The sequence below is a fragment of the Nelumbo nucifera genome, chromosome 3, assembly GCF_055504915.1.
Source record: "Nelumbo nucifera cultivar China Antique chromosome 3, China Antique-T2T, whole genome shotgun sequence".
NCBI classification, from domain to species: Eukaryota; Viridiplantae; Streptophyta; class Magnoliopsida; order Proteales; family Nelumbonaceae; genus Nelumbo; species Nelumbo nucifera.
This window is the reverse complement of record NC_142651.1, coordinates 7,004,681-7,029,886: the sequence shown is the minus strand read 5'-3', so window position 1 is coordinate 7,029,886 and position 25,206 is coordinate 7,004,681. Positions and strand designations below refer to the sequence as shown.

The following is a 25,206-nucleotide window of genomic DNA, read 5'->3' as shown; positions in this document are numbered from 1 at the left end:
TGCAAGTGTATGTAGATTTGTTGATGGAACTCTTTTTCTTCTTCTGCAACAAACGCATGGAGTCCTAGTCTTGTGTTGATTTCACACGAAATGCAGAAACTTGGTCCCAAAATCAGCCCCTTAAATTGAGGCATTCCTTGTTTTTTGGTGGATAGATGGATGGAAATTACTATTTTTCGCACTATTTGTGAACAAGACATTATAACTTCTGATCGGTGTTAATGATAAAGACTTCTTATTTCAGTGTCGAAAAAAGTTGTGGAACCCCCTACTCCAACCCTAATCCAATTTCAGTTGGGTTATTTCCGGTTTCTTCGACTTAAGATCAGCGGAGCAAGGTTAATTTGGCTTGAGTCCAGATCATATGTAAGTTGTATGTGTACAAAACACTAGTGTATTTGATGGCGCGCGATTTAGATGCTCCTAACTGTAAGGCAGTTTGGACATCCGTCGTCAAGTAGGTTGCTCGAACTGCAAAAAAAAGGAGGAATTAGAGAACCTGGGGTGGCTAACCCAGCGAGGTCATCCGATGCTTAAGTCAGTGAATCAGAGATTTTAAGATAGCTAAATGTGAGAGAGTTGGAGAGTTGCGAGAATTAAATTGCGCATCTACCTGGGTCTCAAAGGCTAACGCTCTTATTTAGTTGGGCTACCGTGGGTCTCGCAAAACGCTCCCGAAATCCTCAGTCCACGACGTAGGGGTCCGTTCCATTTTGGAAGGAGGATAACGCGCTAGTTAATAAGGCTTACTGTTTCCCTCCGATTTGGGCGGGATGAGGATAAGGCCTACGGTTACACGGCGTGATCCCGAAAGGTTCAGAGACAACTGGCAAGTTTTTAGAGAGGTAGGTCGCTAGGTCAGCGGCAGAGGTAGACCGCCAGGTCGCCAAGTTGGTGGCAGAGGTTGGTCGCCAGTTGGGACCCCATTTTGGCTAAGGCAAGTTGTCGCCTAGGTGATGCTGGGATGTAGTCTAATTGTTCTGATATGCCATGTGCCATGATGTTAGTGGAGGACCAAATCTGCCTTCATCAATTGCCCCTCACTCCCGAGCTGAGATCAGCTTAGCGAAGGAAGTAGATCCGTGCTTCGTCGTAGGTCCTTTGGCCTGTTACCAACATATTTCGAGGTCGGCTTAGGGGTCCTTGATGCTGAAAGCGGTTTGGCTTCCCCCTGCGATATGTATGTCGATGTTGGAATTTAAATAGCGGGTCGGTGTCACGACTGCACTATGTCAGTCCTCTAAGGTGTTGGCCGTCTACTCTTACGATAAGCCACAAAGAGCTCAACCTGCGGGGGCAACTTTACTAACTGCAGGTTGCCAGCTCACATGGGAACCTTAAAAGGCTTAACCCGCAAGGGCGACTGCAATCTGTTGGTCGTCGACCCTTATGGGAGCTACGAAGGGCTCGGCCTGTAGGGGCGACCTCGCGAACAGGGCTGACAAAGCTCGTCTGGGCTGATTATGTGTGTTACCATCAATGTCGAGATTAGGTAAATAGAAAGTAAGAAGTGCAATGACCTTTTGATCGTTTTCCACAGACGGCGCCAATTGATGGTGCGCGATCTGGATGCTCCTAGCTGTAGGGCAGCTTGGACGTCTGTCGCCAAGTAGGTCACTCGAACTACAAAGAAAATGAGGAATCAAAGAACCCAGGGTGGCTAACTCGGTGAGGTCGCTCTGATGCTTAAGTCAGTGAAACAGAGATTTTAAGGTAGCTAAATGTGAGAGAGCTAGAGAGCTGCGAGAACTAAATTGCGCATCTACCTAGGTCTCAAGGGCTGACGACCTTATATAGTTGGACTGTCGTGGGTCTCGCAAAACGCTCCCGGAATCCTCGGCTCACGACGTAGCGTCTCGTTCCGCTTTGGAAGGAGGATAGTGTGCTAGTTAATAAGGCTTACCGTTTCCCTCCAATTCGAGCGGGATAAGGATAAGGGCTACGGTTACGCGGCGTGATCCCGAAAGGTTCGGAGACAACTAGCAAGCTTCTAGAGACTGCCCTCTAGGACCCCATTTTGGCTAAGGCAAGTTGTCGCCTAGGTGATGCTAGGATGTAGTCCAGCTATTCTGATATGCCATGTGTCATGATGTCAGTGGAGGGCCAAATCTGCCCTCATTAGTATTGATTCATGATTGGTTATGTAGCACACTTTTTTTTGAAAGACAAATAAATATATTAAACTAAGATAATATCTATAAAGTTCTCAACTTTGGGAATCCCAGTAGAGTAATCATGTAATACAAAATAAGATTGTAGGTGAGTTTTTGCCTTTTGGGATACCTTGTGAGTCAAGATATTAAAAGTTCTATTTACAAACTGAAATTTAATATTAGAGTTCATATTGGAAATTAAATTCTTGGTTCTCTATAAAAGCCAATGGTAGAACCAGGGAACATCAGTAGTCTTTTTTAAGGCTTGTACCATCTGTTGTGCATCTGAACATATGCAAATATCCTTCTGATGCCAACTTTGTAGTTCTATTAAAACCTGCATAATTGCAATCAATTCAGCTTGGTCAATAGAAATAGGTTGTGAAGTTTTGCCTCCAATAAACTTTAGACAAGTTAAATTTCTAGATAGTATGGTAATATCAAAACTAAATAGGGAGTCAGAGATTTTCCATGCATCAGTGAAAATAATTAGCTCAGTAGCATTGGAAATGGATAACTGTATTTTATGATTTTCAAGGAAAACATTAGTTGAAGTAGATTCGTGCAAGAACTCCATGGAATGCTGAAAAGTTTGGTTGACACTATTAGTAATTTTATGTGGTAAAAGTTGCTTGTTCCTGAAGCATTTTTCATTCGTAGCATACCATATGTAGTAGCAAGCAATAGCTATCCAGCCTAAGATTTTGAGAAACAGTTGATTATTAAAGAGTTGGTTATATAAATTGTTAAGGCATGAGATCCAAGATTCTTGAAAAATGTTATGCAATCGTAAGTTCCAAGGATTTCCAAACAAAATGACTTGAAAGAATTGACAATGGACAAAAAGATGATTGAGAGATTCTTTTTCCTCATTGCATAGAACACAAAGTTTGTCTGAAGAGTCCACACAAAATAGAAGTCTTTACTAGAATAAAGCCATTTATTATTCTCCAGAAAAATAGTTGGTAACGAGGAGGAATAGAAGTTGCCAAATCTTAGATAAACAGAACTTGATATCAGAAGGAATGCTTGGAAGGTGAATTCCTTGTTTCTTTTTGTATTCCTCCTTAACTATGTATTTTCTGGAATGGTGACTTGTCCATATCCAATTTATTTCATTATTGGAGGAAAAAATCGAAGTTTTCAAGATATTCGTAGCTTCCTCATTTGAAAATAGAGAGTGGATTAGGTTAGTATTCCATTGTCCTAAAGAAATGAGAGAAGAAATATTCATATTCCTAAGCTAAGGAGCTAAAGGAAAGGATATTCATTGAAAGTGATGATTCAGTTGGATCCAGGGAACTTGATGAGCAATAAAGGCAGAATTCACATTAACAAGATAAACAATTTTAGAAGATAATTCAATAATTTTTGGACAAATAGTTTTCCAATAGATGGACCTGGAAGAGGCTGTTGAATAGGGAATAATGTTGTGATTTTTGAGATACTTTGATTTCCAGATTTGGGTCCATAACTTATATTGTTCATTTAAATATTTCCAGACTACCTTTTTAAGTAGGGCATGATTGACTAAATTTAAATTCTTGAAACCTAATCCTCCGTAAAATTTTGGTAACAAGAGGGTGTTCCAAGAACACCAACAGTAAGGGTGTTTTCGAGAAGATGAAACACCCCACAAGAAATCTTTAATAATTTTATCCATTTGATTTATGGTTTTCTGGTGAAATTTAATAAGACTCGTGGAATGGATAGGGATAGTTTGAAGTACAGATTGGATTAAGACTTTTTTTCCTGCTTGACTAATTGTTGAGGTTCTCCAATTGTTTAATTTACCCTTCAAATTTTCAAGAACATAGTTGGCCTGCAAGTTTTCAATAACATAGTTTAGTTTTTATATGTATAAAAATAGGGATATTTATGTTAGTTAAAAGATTTTTTAATAGAAAAATCTATGATGCATAAAAGATATGGTATGGAAGAGTTTTGACCAGTCAAAGCCCACCCATGAATTTTGATAAATAATACCTTATTTGCTATCATGTTTATGATTCTAGTTTATTGGTCAGTTGTTTTTCATATATCATATCTTTTCCATATCATAGTCGAACCCTTTTTTGGTAGAGGGATGTAGGAGAATTCAAATTTGCTCCTTACACCAATTTTACAACACTTTGCAATCATGTATTAAGAATATCACCCCGTGAATAATAACTTACAAGTAGGGGTGATCATGGGTATAGCTTAGGCCCGGGCCCGGCCTGGCCCGAGGTTCCGGGCCTGTAACATAAGCCCTACCTCAGGTCTACTCGGGCCCGACCCGGGCTTGATTTTGGGCCAATGTCTTTCATATATAAAATATTACATATCTATAATATTTTATATTAAATGATATAACATGCATATAAACTTTTATTTTATATATTATATAATATAAAATATTACATATAATATAAATTATACATGTCATGTTATAATATTAATATATAAAATATATAATATAATGTAAAATAGCATGTATACATATGTATAAACTATACACAAAATGTATAAATTTAAATATATGCAAGCTGGACCAGGCCTAGGCCGGACTTAAAGTATTAAGCCCAAACCCGGCCCTAAAATTTGCAAGCCCGATGTGGGCCCGAGCCCGGGTCGGGCCTGAATGCAAAACCCAGGCCCAAGCCCGGAATTTCTGAGCCGGGCCGGGATGATCACCCCTACTTACAAGTAGGGAGATGTTTCAGATATGTAACTCCAAATTCTGTGAGGTTGGTGCATGTGAAGCTCACTGGCCATACCATAAAAAACTTGTAGTCCCACGGATATGATCCCAGTGCCTCCTAAATAGACGAATGCCATGCATCCATTTGGTGTGTGGGTGTGTATTTTGATTTTTGATTTTTTTCTCTAATTATTAATTATGTTATTAATATTCTTAGCATTTTTAATGTTTCATATCTAAATTGTTGGTTTTTATTATTTTAATACTACACTGATATTTGACCAAAATTAATTCACCCAATATACTTTTAGCCTTGGACAAACATCAATCGTCAGTTAGGTCCAACCACTTAAGTAAGTTTAAGCGTTAATTAGGTATTCAACATTTTTAGTGCACAAAAAAAAAAAAAAATTGCGGGCCTATTTCAGGAAAAAAAATCCCGGGCCTAGTAAACTTGAGAATCTCAAAATTTTCATTCAAGACAATTCCAAGATAACCTTATATTCTAGCATGACGACGCTCAGCAAATGGTCTCCGGGAGGTAATGGGCCGGTGGCCGAATAAGGGTACTCCCAAAGCAAGGTAGTTAGAGTTCAATCAACCCCAGCCCCCCACAACGTCCCGCACATCCCTTCATGTATTGAGAATATCTCTTGATGATAGTATCAGAAATGATGATGTCATCATTGGGAGATATTTCCATTACACAGCGGTAATGTGCTATGGGATGTTGTGGGGGGGCTGATTTGATATCGGTAGGTAGCTGCTTAGGCCATGTTTGGTAGGGGTGCAAATGGATCGGATCATGATCCAATCCAAGATTCGATCTTATTTGGTCGAGTTCAGATTATTCCTATTCGGATCTTTTGGATTGGATCGGATTCGGATCCCCCCCACCATCCAATCCGATATACATTATATATTTATTTATATAAATATATATAATACATATATATGTTATTTATTTATAAATATATATTTATATTGTATTTTTATAAATTTGTTATATTATTTATTTTTTATAAAAAACATGTACATATATGATGAAAATAATTAAAAAATACTTGTATTTTTATTTTTTATTTAAATTGGTATATTTTATTTTATTTTAATAATTTATTAATTTTTAAAGAAAACAAGTCAAATCGGATTAGATCTGAAGATGATAGGATTTGAATTCAGATCGAGGCCTATCAGATCTGATCGGATCATATCCACTATGAATAGTGTCAGATCCGATCCGATCCGATCCGTTTTGCATCCCTAATGTTTGGTTCACTGCTCTAGGCCTCATTCTTTTAATTCTTTCTCATTCTGGGCAAGAATGAATAACACTACAGTGCTTGGTTACAAAATTCTTGCCATGGGCCACAAGAAAATCAGCACATGGTACAAAAATTGAGGTAGCTTGCAATATGAAAAACAACCATGCCCTATCTTGCTCATTTTCATTCTTTGAGTAAACCTTGCCTATAAAACTAGGAAAAACTTTGGTTCTTGGGGGCCAACAACCTCTGTTGTTGAGAACATTTTTGGGAATGCCACATTACTAATTTACTATAGAGTGGGGTAAAATGATAATTCCTCCCTATTTTTTTAACCATAAACATAAACATAGGTGGGAATTGATGAACATATCCAGCCTAAAAGTACTTTTACGAATCCACTTTTATGAAAATACTTTTACACGAAAGCACTTCTATAAAAATACTTTTATGAAAGCATTTTTGTAAAAGTACTTTTACAAAAGTACTTTTATAAAAGCACTTTTATGAAAATACTTTTGTCAAAGTATTTTTATGAAAGCATTTTACAAAAATACTTTCATAAAAGCACTTTTACAAAAATACTTTTCCATAAGACATTTGTCAGTTTGAAAAGAATTTATTTATAGGTAAAAAGCGTTTGATTCATAGCAATATTTTCTCATTCTAACTATTTTTACCTACTCTTGTCTATTTTAGAATTTCACCTTGGATAAGAATGAGAAAGAATGATAATTGAACCAAACATGGCAAATCTACAAGGCTATGTTTAGGGGTGGCAATTTTCCCCATCCACAACGAGTACTTGGGCTCCCCAACCTGACGAGGTCGAGTATGGGGTTGGCGGGGCTGGGGTCAGGGATGGGGCTATCCATATTGGGGTCGGGGCGGGGCGGGGCGGGGTGGGGATTGCATTCCCCGTCCTTGTCTCCAAACCCGATTGAGGATTTAGGGATAACCCCATCCATATATATATATATTATTTATATAATACTTATATTATTATATTATATATTATTCATTTATTTGTAAAAGAAAAACTATTCATTCTAAAAAACTCTCGAGAGTTGAGACTATCTCTTGAGTCTTGACTACCACTCAACAGACAGAGGTGAGAGGACGAGAAAGAGTCTCAAAGAACCCTAGTTCTTCTTCCTTCGTCTATCGTTGTCGTCTCCCGTCAGACATCAAACGTCTATCGTCACCGACTACCACTCGGCAGAGGATAGAGAAAGACTCAAAGAAGAAAGAACTGAAAACTAAACCCTAATTCTTCAATCTTCCTTTGTCTATCATCGCCGGCCGCAACTCGCAACGGTCCTCTCTCTCTCTCTCTCTCTCACACACACACAGTTTCAAACTCTTAAAAGATTCCTCTTAAGAGATAAGAGTTAAGAAGAAACGAACTGGCCCTTAATGAAAATGAATTAAATAAGAAGAAATGTGGTAATTTAAATTACATTTTGTGCCCTCACAATTAAGAGGTACCAAATTCAAAAATAGGGGTATGCTAGTCAAAAATATGATACATTGAATGTTAATGAGAATTAGCAGGACTCAATGAATGTTAACGGGAGTTAATGCGTTAAATATAAGACTTAATGAGAGAGATTTGAACAAGGAGAAAAGTGGTTGTTCAAGTCACATTTCTGTCCTTACAATTAAAGAGGGACCAAATTTAAAAATTGGGGTATTTTAGTCAAATAAAAGTTCCACTCTCATTCACACTTCTAATGGTAGTATAGATACTAGCCACATGACACATTGCAAGTGCAATCTGTCATAAAGAGAGATTTAATTGGACAAGTTAACAGGTGTGACTTGAACAAACTGTCATAAAGAGATTTAATTGATAACATTTAACAGGAGACCGGGAGAAGCAAGGACAATACCAAAGAAGTGGAAAACTATGAAGGTAATAGATACAAGAATACCCAGATGCCAGATCTAACATGACAAGCACCAATTGTCCTGAGTGGAACTGCTAAGGATTCAGGAGGCAAATATTTAGCAGGCTTCACCTAAGTCATTCAATTGTCCTGAGTGGAACTCAGACTTGCCCCATGGGAATAGGTGCCGCAAGCCATGTAAGATATATGTATACCCTGATTCCAAAAATACAAAGGACATAAAAAAAAAGAATGTTATAGACAGCAGCAGAAGCGGATTTGGGACTATGCAACAACCAAGACCGAGCTTATGAACAACTATCTTTTTGGACACCATTCACAGATGGAGAAAAGAATTCTATATGATAGGCATAAACCTACCTCAAAGGTTAAACATGCGCATTTACATTGTAGCAGCACCCACTTCCCAAAACTTCTTTCTTACAATCAGAACTCTTTCTTCATGTATAGATAGAGCATCAACCCTTGGTTCTACTTCTGATATCCAGTCATCCCAATGTAAGGCAGGTAAAAACTTTCGAATGTAGTTTATGACAGTGGGCTTGTCTCTTATGATAACAAATCCTTCTGGGCGTAGCATTCGGTCCATTTCAATGAGCAGATCCTCTGCACCACAGCCACGTTCCTCAACCTCTGAAAATACTGTCCATGCATGAAGTAGGTCATAGGTACGGGGGTAGGTAGAAAATGATTCACACCTGTAATTGGAAGAAAAAGAGAGTTATAGTCCATACAGACACAAAGGCTATATTCACAAAAGAACTACCACTGAGCTCTAGGTAATATCTATGGGCAAATGGAGTGAATAGGATTTCTAGTGCTGGGGAAAAACACCCTACTTTTTCTGATGCACAAGACCATCTATCAAATATCTATAGCAAGATTTTTAGTATATACATTGTACCCATGGACCTGCAAAAATTTGATGGGGATTCTTATATATTTCTCTCACAACCAAATGAAGATCAAACTTGGAAAACCTGTTTGGTAACTCTTCTTTCAAACTCTGATCTTTGGTGTCACAACAATGGAAAATGATCAGCTTCTATGAGTTGGATTTCCAGGTTTCAGAATGGATTCAATGGAAGCTTAAAACAAGAAAATGCATCAAAAGCTTCAATTGAAGTTTCTGTTTTTGTCTTTTTTTGAGATTCAACTTCTACGGGCTGTGGCTTTCAAAGAACGTCTTACCAAACCATATAAGATCCTTCTTGCGCCTTTATGGCTTACAAAGGCTTAGCCGCACTCTAACCATACAGGGCCTTAGTCTTTCATCCTCAATCTTGGTAGTATCTATTATTCAAGATCCTATAATATAAATAATTAATCATCAGAGTCTGCATCAGGTTTTTGGAGGCCCAAAGTTGAATTTCTTGCACAATTCATATAGGATGGCCTAGAGTCATTTATATCCCATTGCTAATTAGAGGTTGTAGAATTTTCCCATTATATGGTGAAGCATGTTAGAGAAAAGTTGGAAACCCAGAAAATATCCACTGCCAACAGTGAAAATTGAGTTAAATTATAAGAACATTGAGTCAAGATTATGAGCTTCAAATTGTAAACTATGAAATCCCATGGATTAAAATTACAAAATTCTTCTGTGAAGGAACAAATTTTTGATAATGAAAAAGTCATTCAGAATTGATGAAGTTTTACATAAAAGGGCATCTTTCATGTTTTAATAATGTAATAGATATCAAGGAACAAATCTGATTTGGTGAGGTGCAGAAGTTAATAACAACTAAGTGCTTAAGGGTTGACAACTAAGCAAAATTCACTTCATTTAAACAAGCTGCCCATATGCCAAAAAACCGCATAAAATGTCATTAATGTTGCATGTAAACCGTAAGTTGAACACATAATGTGACATTCCTAAAAACTCCACAGACAACCAACACTGACATTTTCCTTTTTGATTGTCCTCTGTAGATGTGGGTTTCTTCTGGCCACACCCTGCCATGTAGATCTGGTACGTCTAGAAGCAGAAACTACTTTTTGTAATATACAATAGGGTGGGCACTCCACATCGTAATCCAGAGAAGCAGGCTCACCTGGGGAATAAGATTATCCAAGGTGAACCAGCCAAAGACTTGCCAAGCACTGTTGTTGAGACTGAATCAATGTTGACAACAAACAAGCCAATGATAAATAACAGTCTGTCGGAGATACAGAGATCTATTTGCTCTTTCAGGGACAGTGTCTTGTAGTTCTATGTACCTTCTTAAGAGGAATTGGTAATTAATTATGTCCTTTATGATTGAATTAACCCCTATTTATATAGGATGATAACGTGTTTAGAGGAACCAATGTCAACGATCTTAACAGGAATGCTGTTAACTGTCTGTTCTCCTCTCCTTCCATCCTACACACCCCCAGGGTCCCATCACTAAGAAGGGAAGGAGCTTGGACTTTAAGTTTTGACGGAAGTGCCTCAGGAAACCCTGGAGTCCCTGGCATAGGGGGAACTTTAAGAGACAAAACCGGGTTCATCTGTTGGGTGTACAATGGATCGATTGGTATAGCTGACTCTATAAAGGCAGAAGTGTTAGCTGCTCTTACAGGGATCCGCTTAGTCAACAGACTGGGCATTCAGAACCTCTCTATTGAAGGTGACTCAGCAAATACCATAAAATGGTTAGAAAGCAGGAGACTGGACCATGGAGACTTAGCCATTTCCTAGCAGAGGCAAGGGATTTATTGACTTCTACAAACACATCTCTGTTCCGGATTCCAAGGGATTTAAATGCCATTGCAGATGGATTAGCAAAACTAGGTGCTATTTTAGAGACCTTGTATTGTGACAAAGTTCCACCTGTGTAACCTTTAGGGGTCTGACCCCTGTTTTGTACTTGTACACCTTCTTGTGTACCCTCTCTTTCTTTCAATGAAATCAGTTAACTTCTTCTCAAAAGAACGATAAATTGATTACATAGGAAATGGCCAAAAGTCACTCTTACCCTGATTTTCAAAGAATTTTCCAAAAAGACATTTTTACTTGGAAAGGCATTTTTCAAGTAAAGCCAATAATAACTTTCCATGTTACCCAAGACAAAGGAAGCTCCCCTCTTGTGTGTGTGTGTGTGCGCGCGTGCGTGCGTGCGGTGTGCGCGCACAGCTACTAGGCAGCTCACTTAACGTTGTTACAGGCAGGTACATTTGTGTGGACCACTTTTTTAACCTCTAGACCACTTATCATATCATAAGGTGGGAACTATTCTTTTTTTATCAATCATAAGATGGGCACTATCACTATGTGCAGATGTGCTTTGGTCAACTTAAAGGCCCTCTGATGTTGTAGACCTACACCCTTGATATCTTCTAGGACACTTGGCTCAACTACAGAAAGTCCAGCTTGAGTCTAAATTGATGAAGTGTTAGCCTGATCCTTTGAGTATCGTGTGCCCAGGAATCATATTAGTCCTCCAGTACACATGCACTGAATCGAAAAATGGACACCAACACCATCATGCCTAGTAGAATTCCAATACCCTCTTAACCGTGACCCCCTCCCCACCTAATATGTGTGCACATATATGCCCTTTTCACCTCAATCTCAGAGATAACAAAAGAGAGATAGAGAAGATAGGACCTTTTCAAAGACTCTAAACAAATATGAGCCTTCTACTTCTTGAGGTGTGAAACAAACAGCTCGATAAATTTTTAAGTAAGTGTTGAAACTGGATGATGAACAAAGGAAGCAACACATTAACTCTAAATATCTCCAATAAAAACTAGGGCCTTCTACTTCTGAAGAGGCAAAACAAATAGCTCAATGAGTCTGAAATGGAGTGATGCACTCTGAGCTCTGGGTGGAATGGCCGCACAAAAGAGCTAATATTGCCTGTCTTTATGTGAGGAAAAAAAAGGAAATACAATGTTCAAATGCCTTAAACCTTAAACTGGGATAAAAAACTTCTTCCATGTCACACTGACACCAAGATAAAATAAACGCATGAATCCACATGATTTAGTTAACCATTATACCAACAAGAATTATAGAAAATGTGATATTAACTTCTGAAGCTTTATAACTGATAGAAAGAGTTATTAAGCTTTATTAAAGGTTTTAAGAGCTCTCAACATCTTATTTGAGCATAGATCAAATAATACATCAAAGACCTAATGAAGCAGCACTGGGCTAAGCATCTTATTGGATCCAGTTAGGGCAACATAACAATCAACTAGAACCAAAAAGATCAGTTTGAACCATTAGGATCTGGATAAAAAAATAGATTCAGTAAACAAGTAAACGAAATGTGCATCATTCAAATATCATACCAGTCATGAACAGTTCCAATTAAGCCTCGATCGTAAATGATTTTTAATTTGCTAGATTCATTCACAGGTGCAACATTCATCACCCATACATCTTTATCGTTAAGGGCAGCACCAAAACCACCAAGGTTTGCATCCATATCCATGATATTCCTGAAAGAATCCTTCTGTATTACAGATTTCATCTGCCTCCAGTACTCCATCACTCTAAAATGCCAAATGTCCTACATGACATAAACCTATGAGACATAAACTTCAGAGGGATGAGTAACAAATTGAAAGACAGGGTATTATGTATGCTACAGAAAAAGCACACCAAATTTTAGAAACTTACAGTGTCTTCCTTATATTCCTCAGACCTGATACCAAGTTCTTGTAGACGAGGGGGTGCAGCAGTAAGCCTCTGAGGCCAGGGAACCAACCCACTACCTTTCTCTTTATGCTTATCTGTTTCTCCAAATGCACAATTTCAAGAATAGAAAACAAAAACTTAACATCTTTACAACAAAAATAAATATTTATAAACAAAATAGGCATAAGTTTCCATAAATCCAGCACCTGTTTAAACAAAACAAGGACAACCATTACATCTATAGACACAGTAGTTGAGTTGGTGGAAATGATTATGTCACACTTAAGTAATTGTATCAGTTTTCTTTTATGGTGGATAAACATTAGGAGTTAAATTAGCATTCCTAGAATAAGTTTTAAATTCATATCTCAAAAATCTTCATGGGCCATACCGTCATTACCCTTGAAGAGAATAAAATCCACCACTGAAAAATCACTGTTCTGTTTCTGAAAGATGAGATGTATTACTGTGCACCTAGTCTTTTTATAATTGATAAAGCTATGAAAGGACTCATATGAAGACAAAAATCAAACAGGAGATGCTGACCATCTGTACTCACCCAATGCAATATAATAGAAACATAGTTTAGTAGTTTAATTTGATCTTTAAGGCTATAACTACTAGTCTACTACCATACATTATTATTATTTTTTTATAGGAAATGGTAACTTTCATTAGATAATTTAAAAGATTACAGGCTTACCACCCACAAAAAGGATGGAAAAAGAAAATCAAAAACTTACAAACAGGCCCAAAACAAAGCCTCCCTAGTAACTCCTTGCTTAGCTAAAGTGTCAGCCATTCCATTTGCTAACCTTCTTACCCAATTAAAGTGCACCCCAATCTCCCTTGTTAAGCTAATAATCTCTCTTAGCGGCTGTCTAAGAGACCACACTCCCAGGTTTCCAGTTTGCATCCACCCTATTACCAGCTTGGAGTCTCCATCCACTTCTAATTGCTGCATGCCCCACTGTTTCGCCAATTTCAAACCTTGAAGTAAGGCCATTACTTCTGCCCTTAATGAATCTCCCACCCCAATTGGGCCTGAGTAAAGAGCCAAGACTTTTCCTTCCTCGTTTCTGTACACACCCCCAACTCCTGACTGACCTGGACTACCCAAGGAGCTTCCGTCAAAGTTTAGCTTCACCTTGAACTGAGGCGGTGGTACCCAACAATCTTGTACCACAGGGGAGGAAGGCGAGAATATAGCTATAACACTCCAATTTCTAATTAAGTCCGCTGAGGAGAAATCCTTGAAGAGATTATGTACTTTCAGCCAGTGCATAACCTTGATGGTGACAACCTCCACAAGTGCTTCCTTGGATTTTTCTTGCCCTAGGAAGATCCTATTGTTTCTCTCTTCCCAAATTGACCATAGGATGGCAACTCTTGTTATTCTCCACATTACCCTGCCCCTTTTCCTTGGTTGTTGGAAGAAGCTAGAGTCAAAAAGGTTTAGCACACCCGGGGGTTCCATATGTAACCAAACAAAGAAGAGAACCAATTCCACAAATAATAAGCAAAAGGACAAGAAATCAAAAGATGAGTCATCGTCTCACCATTTCTTAAGCAAAGGTAACAGACATGTAAGGAAAGGCTGCAGTTTGGCCTTTTTCTTTTAAGTACATCCATAGTATTGATCTTTTGAAGAGCCACTTCCCAGCAAAAAGCCCTAACTTTTGGCAACACAGGAGAATACCATATTTCTTTAGCAGGAAAAGAAACAGACACAAAAGAAGACTGGACTAAGGCATTGAAGAAAGATGAACAAGAGAAAGTCCCTGAAGATGACTCTTTCCAAATTCAACACGGTGAATAACTCATCTGCAGAAGCCGATTCTGAATCCCTCAACCCTCTTCTCAAACCCAAATCCCAAGTCCCCTCAAACACACGAAGTGAGGAGATGGTTTTGAATTTATTTAGGGAAAGAGAAAACATTACCGGGAATCTATCCTTAAGTGGGGTGTTCCCAAGCCAAAGATCCTCCCAAAACAAAATTTTATTACCTGAACACACATCAAATCTAATGAAAGGCTGAAAGGAAGACGAGACTCCAGCAATTGCTTTCCAAGGGGAGAAATGAGAAGTCCTAGGGTCAACGCCAGCATCCCATCCATTAGCTGCCATCCCATGAATACTTTCCACCACCAAGTGCCACAAACTATCATGCTCCAAAAGAAATCTCCACAACCACTTTCCTAACAAAGCTACATTTCTTAATTTGATATTGCCAATGCCTAGACCTCCCACTTCCTTTTTCCAAGAAACTACTTCCCACTTCACTAAATGGTCCTTTTTTGAGTCACTCGGTTCCCACAGAAAATCTCTCATGAGCTTTTCTAACTTATTGGCAACCTTGGCAGGAAGCTTAAAGGTAAACAGAAAATACACTGGAAGGTTGGCCAAAGTGGACTTGATTAAAGTGATTCTACCCCCTAGTGAGATATAATTTCTCTTCCACCCTGCTAGCTTCTTAGTGAATCTTTCTAAAACTGGGCACCAAAAATTTTCTGTTCTAGGATTTCCCCCCAGGGGTAGACCCAAATATACCAGAGGCCAACCACTTACCTCACAACCTAAAGCCCTAGCCACCAACTGCACTTCATCATCCCGTAAATTCACCCCCACTACACAACTCTTGTTCCAATTGATTTTCAGTTTAGAGACTCTCTCAAAATGCATCACCACCAATCTCAAATTATCCATCTCCTCAATTTCCCCTTCACAAAAGAGAATGATACCATCCGCAAATTGTAGGTAAGTGACAATCACTTGTGCCTCCCAACTCTCCATCCTTTCAGTACATTTCTTGAATCAGCCCTAGAAATCAAGACACTTAGGACATCCACTACTAAGGTGAAGAGGAAAGGTGACAAAAGGTCTCCTTGTCTAAGGCCCCTCTTTGCAGAAAGAAGTCCCTAGCTACTCCGTCGACAAGAGGTAATACAACCCTTCATCCACTTACACCAACTCTCCCCAAAACCTCTATTACTCAACACTTCTAGCAAGAAATCCCAATCCACCAAATCATAAGCCTTTTCTAAGTCAAGTTTACATATCAGACCCTTTTCTCCTTTTAGCAAGAAGTCCCTAATCTACTACCATACATTTCAAATTCATCCACCCACTTATTCAAGATTTTTTTTTTTCTTATTCAAGATTTTATTTTAGAAGACAGGATTTCATGCATTCTTTATGATCAAGAAGATACAACATTACCAACCTTATTAACCAAATAAGGAAGTAACACCATAAACTAGTTTTCTAACTGTTCAGTTTGAGTGTCTGAGTATACAATATCTTCCTTTTATGGAAACGAAAAATAATAACAGACCCCCAAAAGATAAAGGGTGAAGTCAAAGCATACAATAGCTTTACTGTTACTGAGAATAAATAAAAGTCAATATATATATATATATACTAGTAAGCATGCACGTGCTCTGCATGTGGTAATTCTAAACGATGATATTGATAGTAATAATATATCCAAAATTTTCTATAAATTTTTATATTTTTATGTTTCATTTTTATCCACAAACTATTTTTCTAACTGTTTAGTTTGAGTGTCTGAGTATACAATATCTTCCTTTTATGGAAAAGAAAAATAATAACAGACCCCCAAAAGATAAAGGGTGAAGTCAAAGCATACAATATCTTCACTGTTACTGAGAATAAATAAAAGTCAATTTATATATATATATATACTAGTAAGCATGCACGTGCTCTGCGTGTGGTAATTCTAAACGATGATAATGATAGTAATAATATATCCAAAATTTTCTATAAATTTTTATATTTTACGTTTCATTTTTATATATTTTTTTTATTATTAATCAGATGTAGATTGCAAAATCCAAATCTGATTACATAAACACCTCATCCAAATATATGGTAATCGGATCGAGTTGTGAAGTTTCAAGTATCATTGACAAGCCTACTTGCTTGGCTAGACTCTTCTTTTTGTAATGTTTTATCTTTTTTCTTCTGTTCATTAATAAAATAAATTTAAGATTTAAATAGAGGGTATTGAATGAGGTGAAAATTAGTAGTTTAATTTACAATTTAACATTTATGACATTAAAAGTTGAACTATTTATTATCAATTTTTATTAGTTCTAAATTATGTATTTCATTTTTCGTTGTCAATAAAAATAATTCTTGTTTATTATACTTATTTTTTTTAATTTGATTAATAAAAATATCACAAACGTGTCTAAGTTTTCTATATTTTTTTGTAATTTTCTATATGTATTTCTATTTTAAAAATTTTATTACTTAACTATAACTTCGTAGTTTGATTCGGATGGTTGAATTGCTTAGCCACCACTTAGATGAAAAATGATTTTTTTTAGTCAATTTTAAAATATATGGGTTTATATTGTTAAAAATATTGGCATAGATCTAATTAGTACCATTATTAGTGAAAAACAACTTAAAAATATAGGATTTAATAAGAGAAAATGGGAGTTAATAATTTAAGAATAAGACTTAATGAGAGAGGATTAAATGAGGTAGGAAGTAATAATTGAAGTTACATTTTCAACCTTACCATTAGAGATGCACTAAATACACAATTATGGGCATTTTAGTAGCCATTAAAGATGGCATTAAAACTGTAATAAAATGGGTTTTATACCCTTTCTAAAACAAAGAAGTAGAGGGTAATTTTGGTCCAAAAAAGGTTTCACATTGCATTTATATATATAAACATACCATCAAACTGCTCATCCTGTTCGTAATGGCTGATTTTCAAAGACTACCAACACTTACTTTTAGAGTAGGGTGTGATGCACGATTTCAAGGGTACATTCCAAGATGCATCTGGATCATCATCAGAATTGCATAAAGGAGGCTGAGTTCCAGGATCTCTCTTCAAGTAACAGCTGTTACTCAAAGACTTGGCCCATATAACAGTCTGGTCTCTCTTTGAAACAACTCTCCAGCACATCCTTCTTAAAAGACCACTCATAGCATTCCAGATTCTTTGGTTAGCCGCATCATGTGCATAGGCCTCAGGAGATGAGTATACAAAATAGCCTCCAGGTCTTAGTAATCTATCCAGTTCTAATAACAAAATTCCCTCTCTTTGAAGCCAGTCAATCCTACATCGAGAACAATGAGCCAATTCAAATGAGCGGCTTGGATAAGGAAGCCTTTTTGTCCCCAACACGCCAAGGGTTGAGGGGATTCCCCTCTCCAGCGCAAACTGTATCTGATTCTCGTGAACATCATTAGGCGCAAGAGACATTGCTATAATGTTATGTGGAATAAGATACGCCCCGAAACTAGCGACCCCACAACCAACATCTAGAACCGTCCGTATGTTCCCACCATTGTTAAGTTTATCGCCGGGGAACTTAAGCATCTACCTCAACAAGACAATGAGTGACCACAATGAGAACAAAAAGAAAACAACATAAATATTAAGATGAGGAAATGGAAGTTGTAGTACCCTTGCAATTGCAGCGATGTATTTATCGGCTCCGTCATGGAAATGGGTCCCTCCACCTGGAAAATTTATCTTGTCTCCGTTCACAACCATCCAGTGCTGATCTGATTTCTCTTGGGCAAGATGCGTATGGGGTATGTTAGCCTTCCACACTTCATCTCTGCTCGCTGGCCATCTAATCGGGATCTGAAACTCTAATGGTACCATCGTTGGAATCGAAACCAGCCGAAATCAAATTAAATGACTTTCTTCGAACCCACAGTGAAGATAAGCGGAGAGAATTACGAACCTTATAACCAATAGGAGGAGGAATTAGGCAATTGTAACGGCGTTCCGGACGAGGACAGTGCCGTTCGTAGTGTTCCATTAATGTCAAGTTCAATTTCAACTTCATTTGGTATATAAGATTTCTATCCAAGCAAGGAATCAATTCTGAGAATTGCATGTCACAAACCTAAAAAAAATTAAAAAAAAAAAAAGAGTTTTATAAACACCGATTTCTACTGCAGGAAAATAAAAAATAATAATAATAAAATAAAAAATACTAGCGACAAATTCAGATAGAAGTGCACTTACAGGTATGGTTTTGGGCACATCCTGATCTTCGAGTGCATCGTCGAAATCGTCATCTCTCTGAACTGACTTTCCAAAAACAGGATCTATACCTTCGCTACCGCCTTCATCAGCCCCACTCGGCAGAATAGGAACAAATGAAAATCCGTAAAAAACACAAAACAATCCCAAGGAAATGATTAATCCAACAAGAACAGAGGAATATATCTTCCGACTGCAAAAAGCCTCGCTCCTGTGCTTCATCTTCAGATCTGAGATTAAAAAGACTCAGTACTCTTCCTCCAAGAAGTCCTCTCTCTCTCTATAGCATAATAGCAGCAAACTCCCGCTTCGCGGGCTTCAGCAGCTCTCGAAGAGTGTATGAATTGAAGCAAAATGCTGGACGACACTCCAACACAGCATTAATATGCCTTCTGGCTTTCGGATGAGACGAAGACGCGCAAATTTCCCCGGTTGTTTTATTAGAATAGAGAGAGTCCCAGTGATTGGCTTGTGTTATGCGTTCTCTGGTTGACGCTTGACACTTCCTCACAAAAACGACCCGACTCCACTTGGACTTGTGTTTTCTCCACGCCACGGGATGTGCATTTTCTTCTGACGGGGCCGGCCTGGTGCTCCACTTTTCTGGTTGATTGATGGGTTTACTTCCTTATTTGGAAAGTTAGTAGGGTCCATTATTAGATGGCTCTTTTCTTTTCTTTTCTTTTGTGACATGGATTTATGTATTATTTAATTCTCTTACTAAATTCGTAACAAACTATAATTTAGGTGGATGAATCCTGACCGTGGATCGTTTTTAAATTCAGATACGATTTATAGGTTGTAATTTCAGATTACAATATTTTTATCCTTAATTATAAATGCTTTTCCTAATTGCCTATTTAAAAATATAAATAAATCCTTTTCATAATCAAGAGTAATATGGGTTTATTATGGTGTCAATTTTGTGATTTAATCACCCATCCAAATGCCTGGTATCTGTAATTAGGGTAGATTTGTGAAAATGTTAGTCTTCCTCTTAGACCTTTTTGGCGTCATGAAATTGGAAGAAATGCAAACAAATACAAATGTTAATGTCTATTGTTAAATTATTAATGCCTAAATCATTTGTTTATATATTTTCCTTCTAGCCCATTCAATTTGCAATAAATTACTGTTGATGATCTTATATGTACATGACCGAACCATCTCAGTCCAGTACTATCTCTCGTTTTATCACTTATCAGAATTATTATTAAGTTTATATAAATAATTTCATTTGTGATCCTATCTTGTCTAGTTTTTCCACTCATTCATCTCAATACATGCATTTTTAGCACATTGGTTTGTTGGACATGATGTCTCTTGACTGCCCAATATTCTACTCCATATAACATAACTGGCATTGCAATTGTTTCATAAAATATACCTTTTAATTAAGTAGTACTTGCCTATCACATAAATCTCCAAATTCACTTATCCATTTTGCGTATCCCACTTTAATTCTATGGGCAATATCCTCCTCAATTTCTTCCTTATTATAAATTATCAAACTTATCAAACCAAAGTACTAAAAAAAGTAACATTGAGTTATCTATTGGTCTTGAATCCCAAGTGTACCATATGATGATGCACAATCTGGCCGGTCTTAGCTGTCGATGATCTTGCCTCTGAACTGAGTAACAGGGACCTAAAACAGAAGGAGAAGAGAAGCTCTGGGGAGAACCCGACGTAAGGGCTCCGAAGCTCAAGTTAGAATCCTTCAAAGGCAAGATAAACCAGATAGCGCGAAAGTTAGCATACCTCGTTCCTGGGGGGTAGAGGCCTTTTATAACCACCTCGCGCACTCACTTCCAGGCTTCCGTCAAGTCGGGCATGATTACTTCTGAACTCCTGCCAGTTCGGATGTCATTTCCTCTGGCCGGGCAGAACCGCCACTGTTCCTTTTGTCGGAGCTGTCTCTGCGGCTAGTGACGACGGTTGCAGGTGGCGGTAGCAGGAAGCCGTTTGAAATGCGGCTGTCAGGCGTCAGATCCCAAATCAGTCAGGCGTGTCGCCCTTGGATACGGACGTCCTTGGTGTCGGGTACGTTTGGCTGGCCTGGTGCTTTGGAAGTGAAGTGTTGGAGTGGCGAGTGAGGTGTCTTGAGTTCGGTTTGGAGTGTTCCGAGTTGCCATGGGCCAGCTCGGGTCAGCTTTGTGAGGCTTGGGGCCCAGTATAGTTCGTGCTCCTCGCAAGGAGCTCGGGTTCTCAGTAGGGAGCTCGCTCTTAATAGGGAGCTCGGGTTCTTACTTAGGGAGCTTGGACCCTTAACAGGGAGCTCGGGCTCCTAGTAGGGAGCTCGGATTCTTACTTAGGGAGCTCGGACCCTTAACAGGGAGCTCGCTCTTAATAGGGAGCTCGGGCTCCTAGTAGGGAGCTCGGACCCTTAACAGGGAGCTCGCTCTTAGCAAGGAGCTCGGACTAAGTACAGCGGTCTGGAGTTCGGGCTCGGTAGTGAGCTTGGACTTGCTTCCGATGTTCGCTTTGGGCGCTCTTCTGTCCCGAACTGCCTGCCTTTGCCACGTGTCGGGCGATCGCGAGGTCGGGCCAAATTTCCCTTCATCACCATATGTTGTACTCATCTTGTTATTAAATTTGCATATTTAGAATTTTCTAAGCATTTGTCATAATCTTAATTTCACATTTAATCCTTCATTTATTTCATCAATTAAAATGTTGTCATCAATAAAGTAAACAACAACAATGCACCATTGGCAATAAGCTTATATCACACATAACCACAAGGAACTATAGTTGCACATTGGGTATGTTAATCTGTTCTCCTTCTTGGCAAAGTTCTTTCTCAAAGGATACAACAAGATTTCGATCAAACAAGGGACTAAAACTCTTCCTTGACATTAATAATTCCAAATTGATTCTAAAGCTATGCATTTTTAGATTAATAAGTGTTCCTTGTAGGTGCATTCAAATAGAGCATTGGCTTTTGGCATATTTATATCTATATATTAAAATTAGGTTTGCCGTGTCAACTAGGGCTGTAATCAGATCGGACTTGGATCGGATGCAGCAAAATCTGCATCCGATTCGATTATTAATAGCATTCATCTGAATCCGATCGGATTCGAATCCAAATCCTAACAAATTCAGATCGGATTCGGATTTAATTTGACTCCGCTACAAATTTTCTAAAATATTAAAAATGTTATTTATTTTTAACATTTATTTATAATAAATTAATATAAATATAACACACTAAATTTATTATATACCTAAATTCACATATAATATAATATATAGAATATATTTTTTATAATTTTAAATATAATTATATAAAACTTATATATTAAATTTAATAAATGTTATATTATAATCGGATTCAGATTTTAATCGGATCGGATGAGTCAAATCCAAATCCAATCCATTATTAATCGAATGTATATTATAACATCTGAACCCGATCCAATTATATAATCCGAAATAATCGGATCGGGTTTTGGATTTTCGGATACCATTGACAGCCCTAGTGTCAACAGGCATCTCCTCCGTCCTTTATCCAATGCCTCGATGACCGAACCCAGAGAGAGTAATGAAGACATCTGAGCTACCAAAACAAGGTTTAGCTGCGTAGAACCTCATCATTGATTCTTCAGCCCACTGAGTTCGGTTTTGACAGTCCTCTATATTTTCCTACTCTACAACACATGTTGAATATGTTTGATAAGGTTGAAAAATCCTTCAACGCATCAACATCGTTTCCCACAACCAAACACAAGGGAGGTAGACCAACAATGCGCATTGCCGGTGGCGGAGCCAGGAATTTTCTTTTGAAGGGGGAGGGGGGAGTTAAAAAATAAAGAGAAGGAGAGTAGAAGAAGCAGGTTTTGGGAAAAATTAGCCTAAAAAGGTTTGAATCTATTACATATTTTTCTTAAAAAAAAATTGGCCCGATGCTTTATATTTTAGTTCAAGGGGTCAAAGACTCACTTTATTACATTTTTTATCCGATTTCCTGGTTTTGACAAAAAGTTTTGGGGAGGAGGGGGGAGAAATTACCCCCACGCTCCACCTTTGCTCATTGCATGACCTTAAGTTTTAGGACAAGTTGTTGCCCAACTAGTACCCCAACCCCAATAAAGCAGACAGACCTATAGTAGCAACAATAGTGGCTCAGAAGCAAGGAGAAAGCAATAAGAGTTATAACCTCAATAACAGAGGATGAAACCTATAGCAAATGTTGTTCAAGTAAAGCTATCAAAGGATTTTCTTCATCTTCCTAACACACTAACATGCATGTCTTTATTGACCATCCTCATTTTCCAAGTTAAGGCTGCCTTTGGATATAATGCAAATAGAGTGTAAATCTCGGTTCAGGGTAAACTTACATTCTAGTTCATTTTTACCTGTGTTTGGCAATATTACATTTATGTATTTACAAATGATAGATCAATACATATTTACATGGATAATAAGATGTAAAGGCTTAATTTGGAAGAAATACAAATACAAATATGTACAGTACAAATCCTTACAAAATATAAGGTTTTGCGCTCTACATATTTGTATTTGCATTCAAGTGGGATTTTGATTAAAAAAAAAAAAAACATATGCTTTATTAGAATTCATGTTTGCATCCATTACAGCTAAAAGTCTATTGGGTAAGAGGGTAAATTTATCAGTGCAAAACTAACCCAATTTTACAATTTATTTGAATCATTTTATACTCTATATATTTACATTTACACTTATTTACATATTTTCCAAAAGCAACCTAAGGATCTTCCACTATTTTTTGAATCGGTGGTAACTGAACTTTGACCTATTGGATTCAAACAAAGTGAATCAATATTCTCCTTCTCTGTTAGTGGCAAAAACACATGTTTTTCTTTGGTTATTGGCTATATTGCTAGTTTCTGACAATGATGCTAGGGTATGAGAGGTTATCACTTATCAGCATGTAGCGGAGTCGGTGTACATATTTCTATGTCTTACACAACGTGTATAGGCTCCGTAACGTGGCACCATGACACCCTACAAACTACAAAGTAAAACCCATTTGCAATAAGTGAGTGAACAAGAAGCCACGAAGCGAGTCAAGTATGACCCGTTTAACACATGTGGCAATGGGTCAACCTAGTACAAATAAGCAAGGGTGAGTACGTATTAACATAGCTACTTAGCTAGTACAGTGATTTCTTACTCACCCTTGCAAACATCCATGGCTACAAGTATTAAACAATGGGCCTTGGTTTATAAATGGCAAGTACCTTATCTTGTAAAAATGGGAAGTGGGGTTTAATCCTTACGGGTCTCAACTAAATTTGGCCATCATTTGGATTTGCATTCCCAATCTTCCTCTTGAATACTGGGATCGTGAATATTTTGAAATCATACTTTCTAATGTAAGTCGAATAGTAAGGTTGGATGAAACCACTTTATCAATGGAGAGAGGTCGATACCTAAGATTGGGATAATTTTTTTTTTTTTTGTATTTTGAAGATTTGTTAAACTTTTCCCACAATGAGATTCTTGTCAAATCTTCTTGTGTAGTCTCTATTATCATTGATCTTCTCTTGTCTATATAGGCCAACCATTTGCTTCCTCTCTCCTACCCTATACTGGTTGACCAGCCTGTGGTCTTGACTCCATTTATTTGGACTTCCTTTCTTTCTTCAATGGTTCAAAGATATCATTGCATTCAAGAGCATTTAATGACTTTGTAGAAGATCTTAGTCTTCTTTGTTCTTTCTTTCTTTTCTTTGACCCTCTTGTCCCACTTAGGGTTAGGGGTGTCAATTGGACTAGATTTGGTCCAATCCAATCCAGTCCAATGTGAGTCCATTATAAATAGACTAGGTCCAATCCAATTCAATGAATGTTTTGGACCAATTTGAATTGGTCCAATTCAATGTCTGGACCATCCAATATGTTCAAATTTATTTTCATTTAGATTGGTTTCAATCCAAACCCGATCAATTTACACATATATTCTTATCTTATATTAATGAACCAAATATTGGCTTAATCCAACCCAATCCAATATAAATATGTTATGGACGAACCAGGTCCAATCCAATCTGATAAATATTTTGGACTGGATTGGTCCAATCCAATATGTCTTGTTGGTCCGTCCAAATTGATTTTGAACTAGACGGGGTGCAATCCAAAACCGGTCCATTAACACCCTTACTTAGGGTTTAATAGAGATTTAGAAATTAAATTTGAAATGATTATTGTTGTTGGTCTTTGTGTGCCTCTTCGATTTTCTATGTTGATCCTTACCTGAGTAAATATTAGCACTACTATTTCTATTAGCTTTCTCCTTTCCTTTGCTATTCCACCAAGGCACACATAATCGGTTCCGGATCTCCTGCCCACGAGAACTCTGTCCACGCCTATCCACAATACACTATTCCCATAAATTGGGAACATCTCCCCCTGCATAATATTCTTTAAGTTACATATTTATATCCCGTTGAATGTGGTCTTTTCTTCCTACCATTTAAATTCACAGTTCTTACTATATGATGGAGGTAGATTTGGCCTGACCCCTTGGCTGTGCG

At 37.7% G+C, this 25,206-nt stretch overlaps 1 protein-coding gene across 4 annotated transcripts; it reads right to left on the bottom strand.

Annotated features, from left to right (window-relative positions):
- Window positions 1-2,473: 2,473 nt before the first annotated feature.
- Window positions 2,474-19,204, bottom strand: LOC104593055 (S-adenosyl-L-methionine-dependent methyltransferases superfamily protein). 4 transcript variants are annotated; one of them, XM_088900528.1, is made up of 8 exons: window positions 18,668-19,202; window positions 18,381-18,545; window positions 18,095-18,277; window positions 17,413-18,007; window positions 12,624-12,736; window positions 12,293-12,513; window positions 8,372-8,709; window positions 2,474-2,490 (listed from the first exon to the last, which is right to left on the bottom strand). In XM_088900528.1, exons 1-7 carry the CDS (start codon window positions 18,905-18,907, stop codon window positions 8,394-8,396), a joined length of 1,833 nt encoding a protein of 610 aa, XP_088756654.1. In that variant the 5' UTR covers window positions 18,908-19,202; the 3' UTR covers window positions 2,474-2,490; window positions 8,372-8,393. The 4 variants fall into 4 exon arrangements, 3 of the variants coding, with proteins under 3 accessions (XP_088756654.1, XP_010251022.1, XP_010251021.1); XM_010252720.3 differs by lacking the exon at window positions 2,474-2,490 and adding an exon at window positions 7,881-8,206; XR_016083856.1 differs by lacking the exon at window positions 2,474-2,490 and adding an exon at window positions 9,203-9,319 and having other exon boundaries at window positions 8,579-8,709; window positions 18,668-19,204.
- Between the last annotated feature and the right edge of the window lie 6,002 nt (window positions 19,205-25,206).

Excerpts from the sequence above, each read along its gene's own strand:
- LOC104593055 (XM_088900528.1), bottom strand. The coding sequence starts at position 18,907 with ATGAAGCACAGGAGCGAGGCTTTTTGCAGTCGGAAGATATATTCCTCT. Across the intron at positions 18,546-18,667 it reads ATGTGCCCAAAACCATACCT|GTTTGTGACATGCAATTCTC; the intron begins GTAAGTGCACTT and ends AATTTTTTTTAG. Across the intron at positions 12,737-17,412 it reads CATCACACCCTACTCTAAAA|ATAAGCATAAAGAGAAAGGT; the intron begins GTAAGTGTTGGT and ends TTGGAGAAACAG.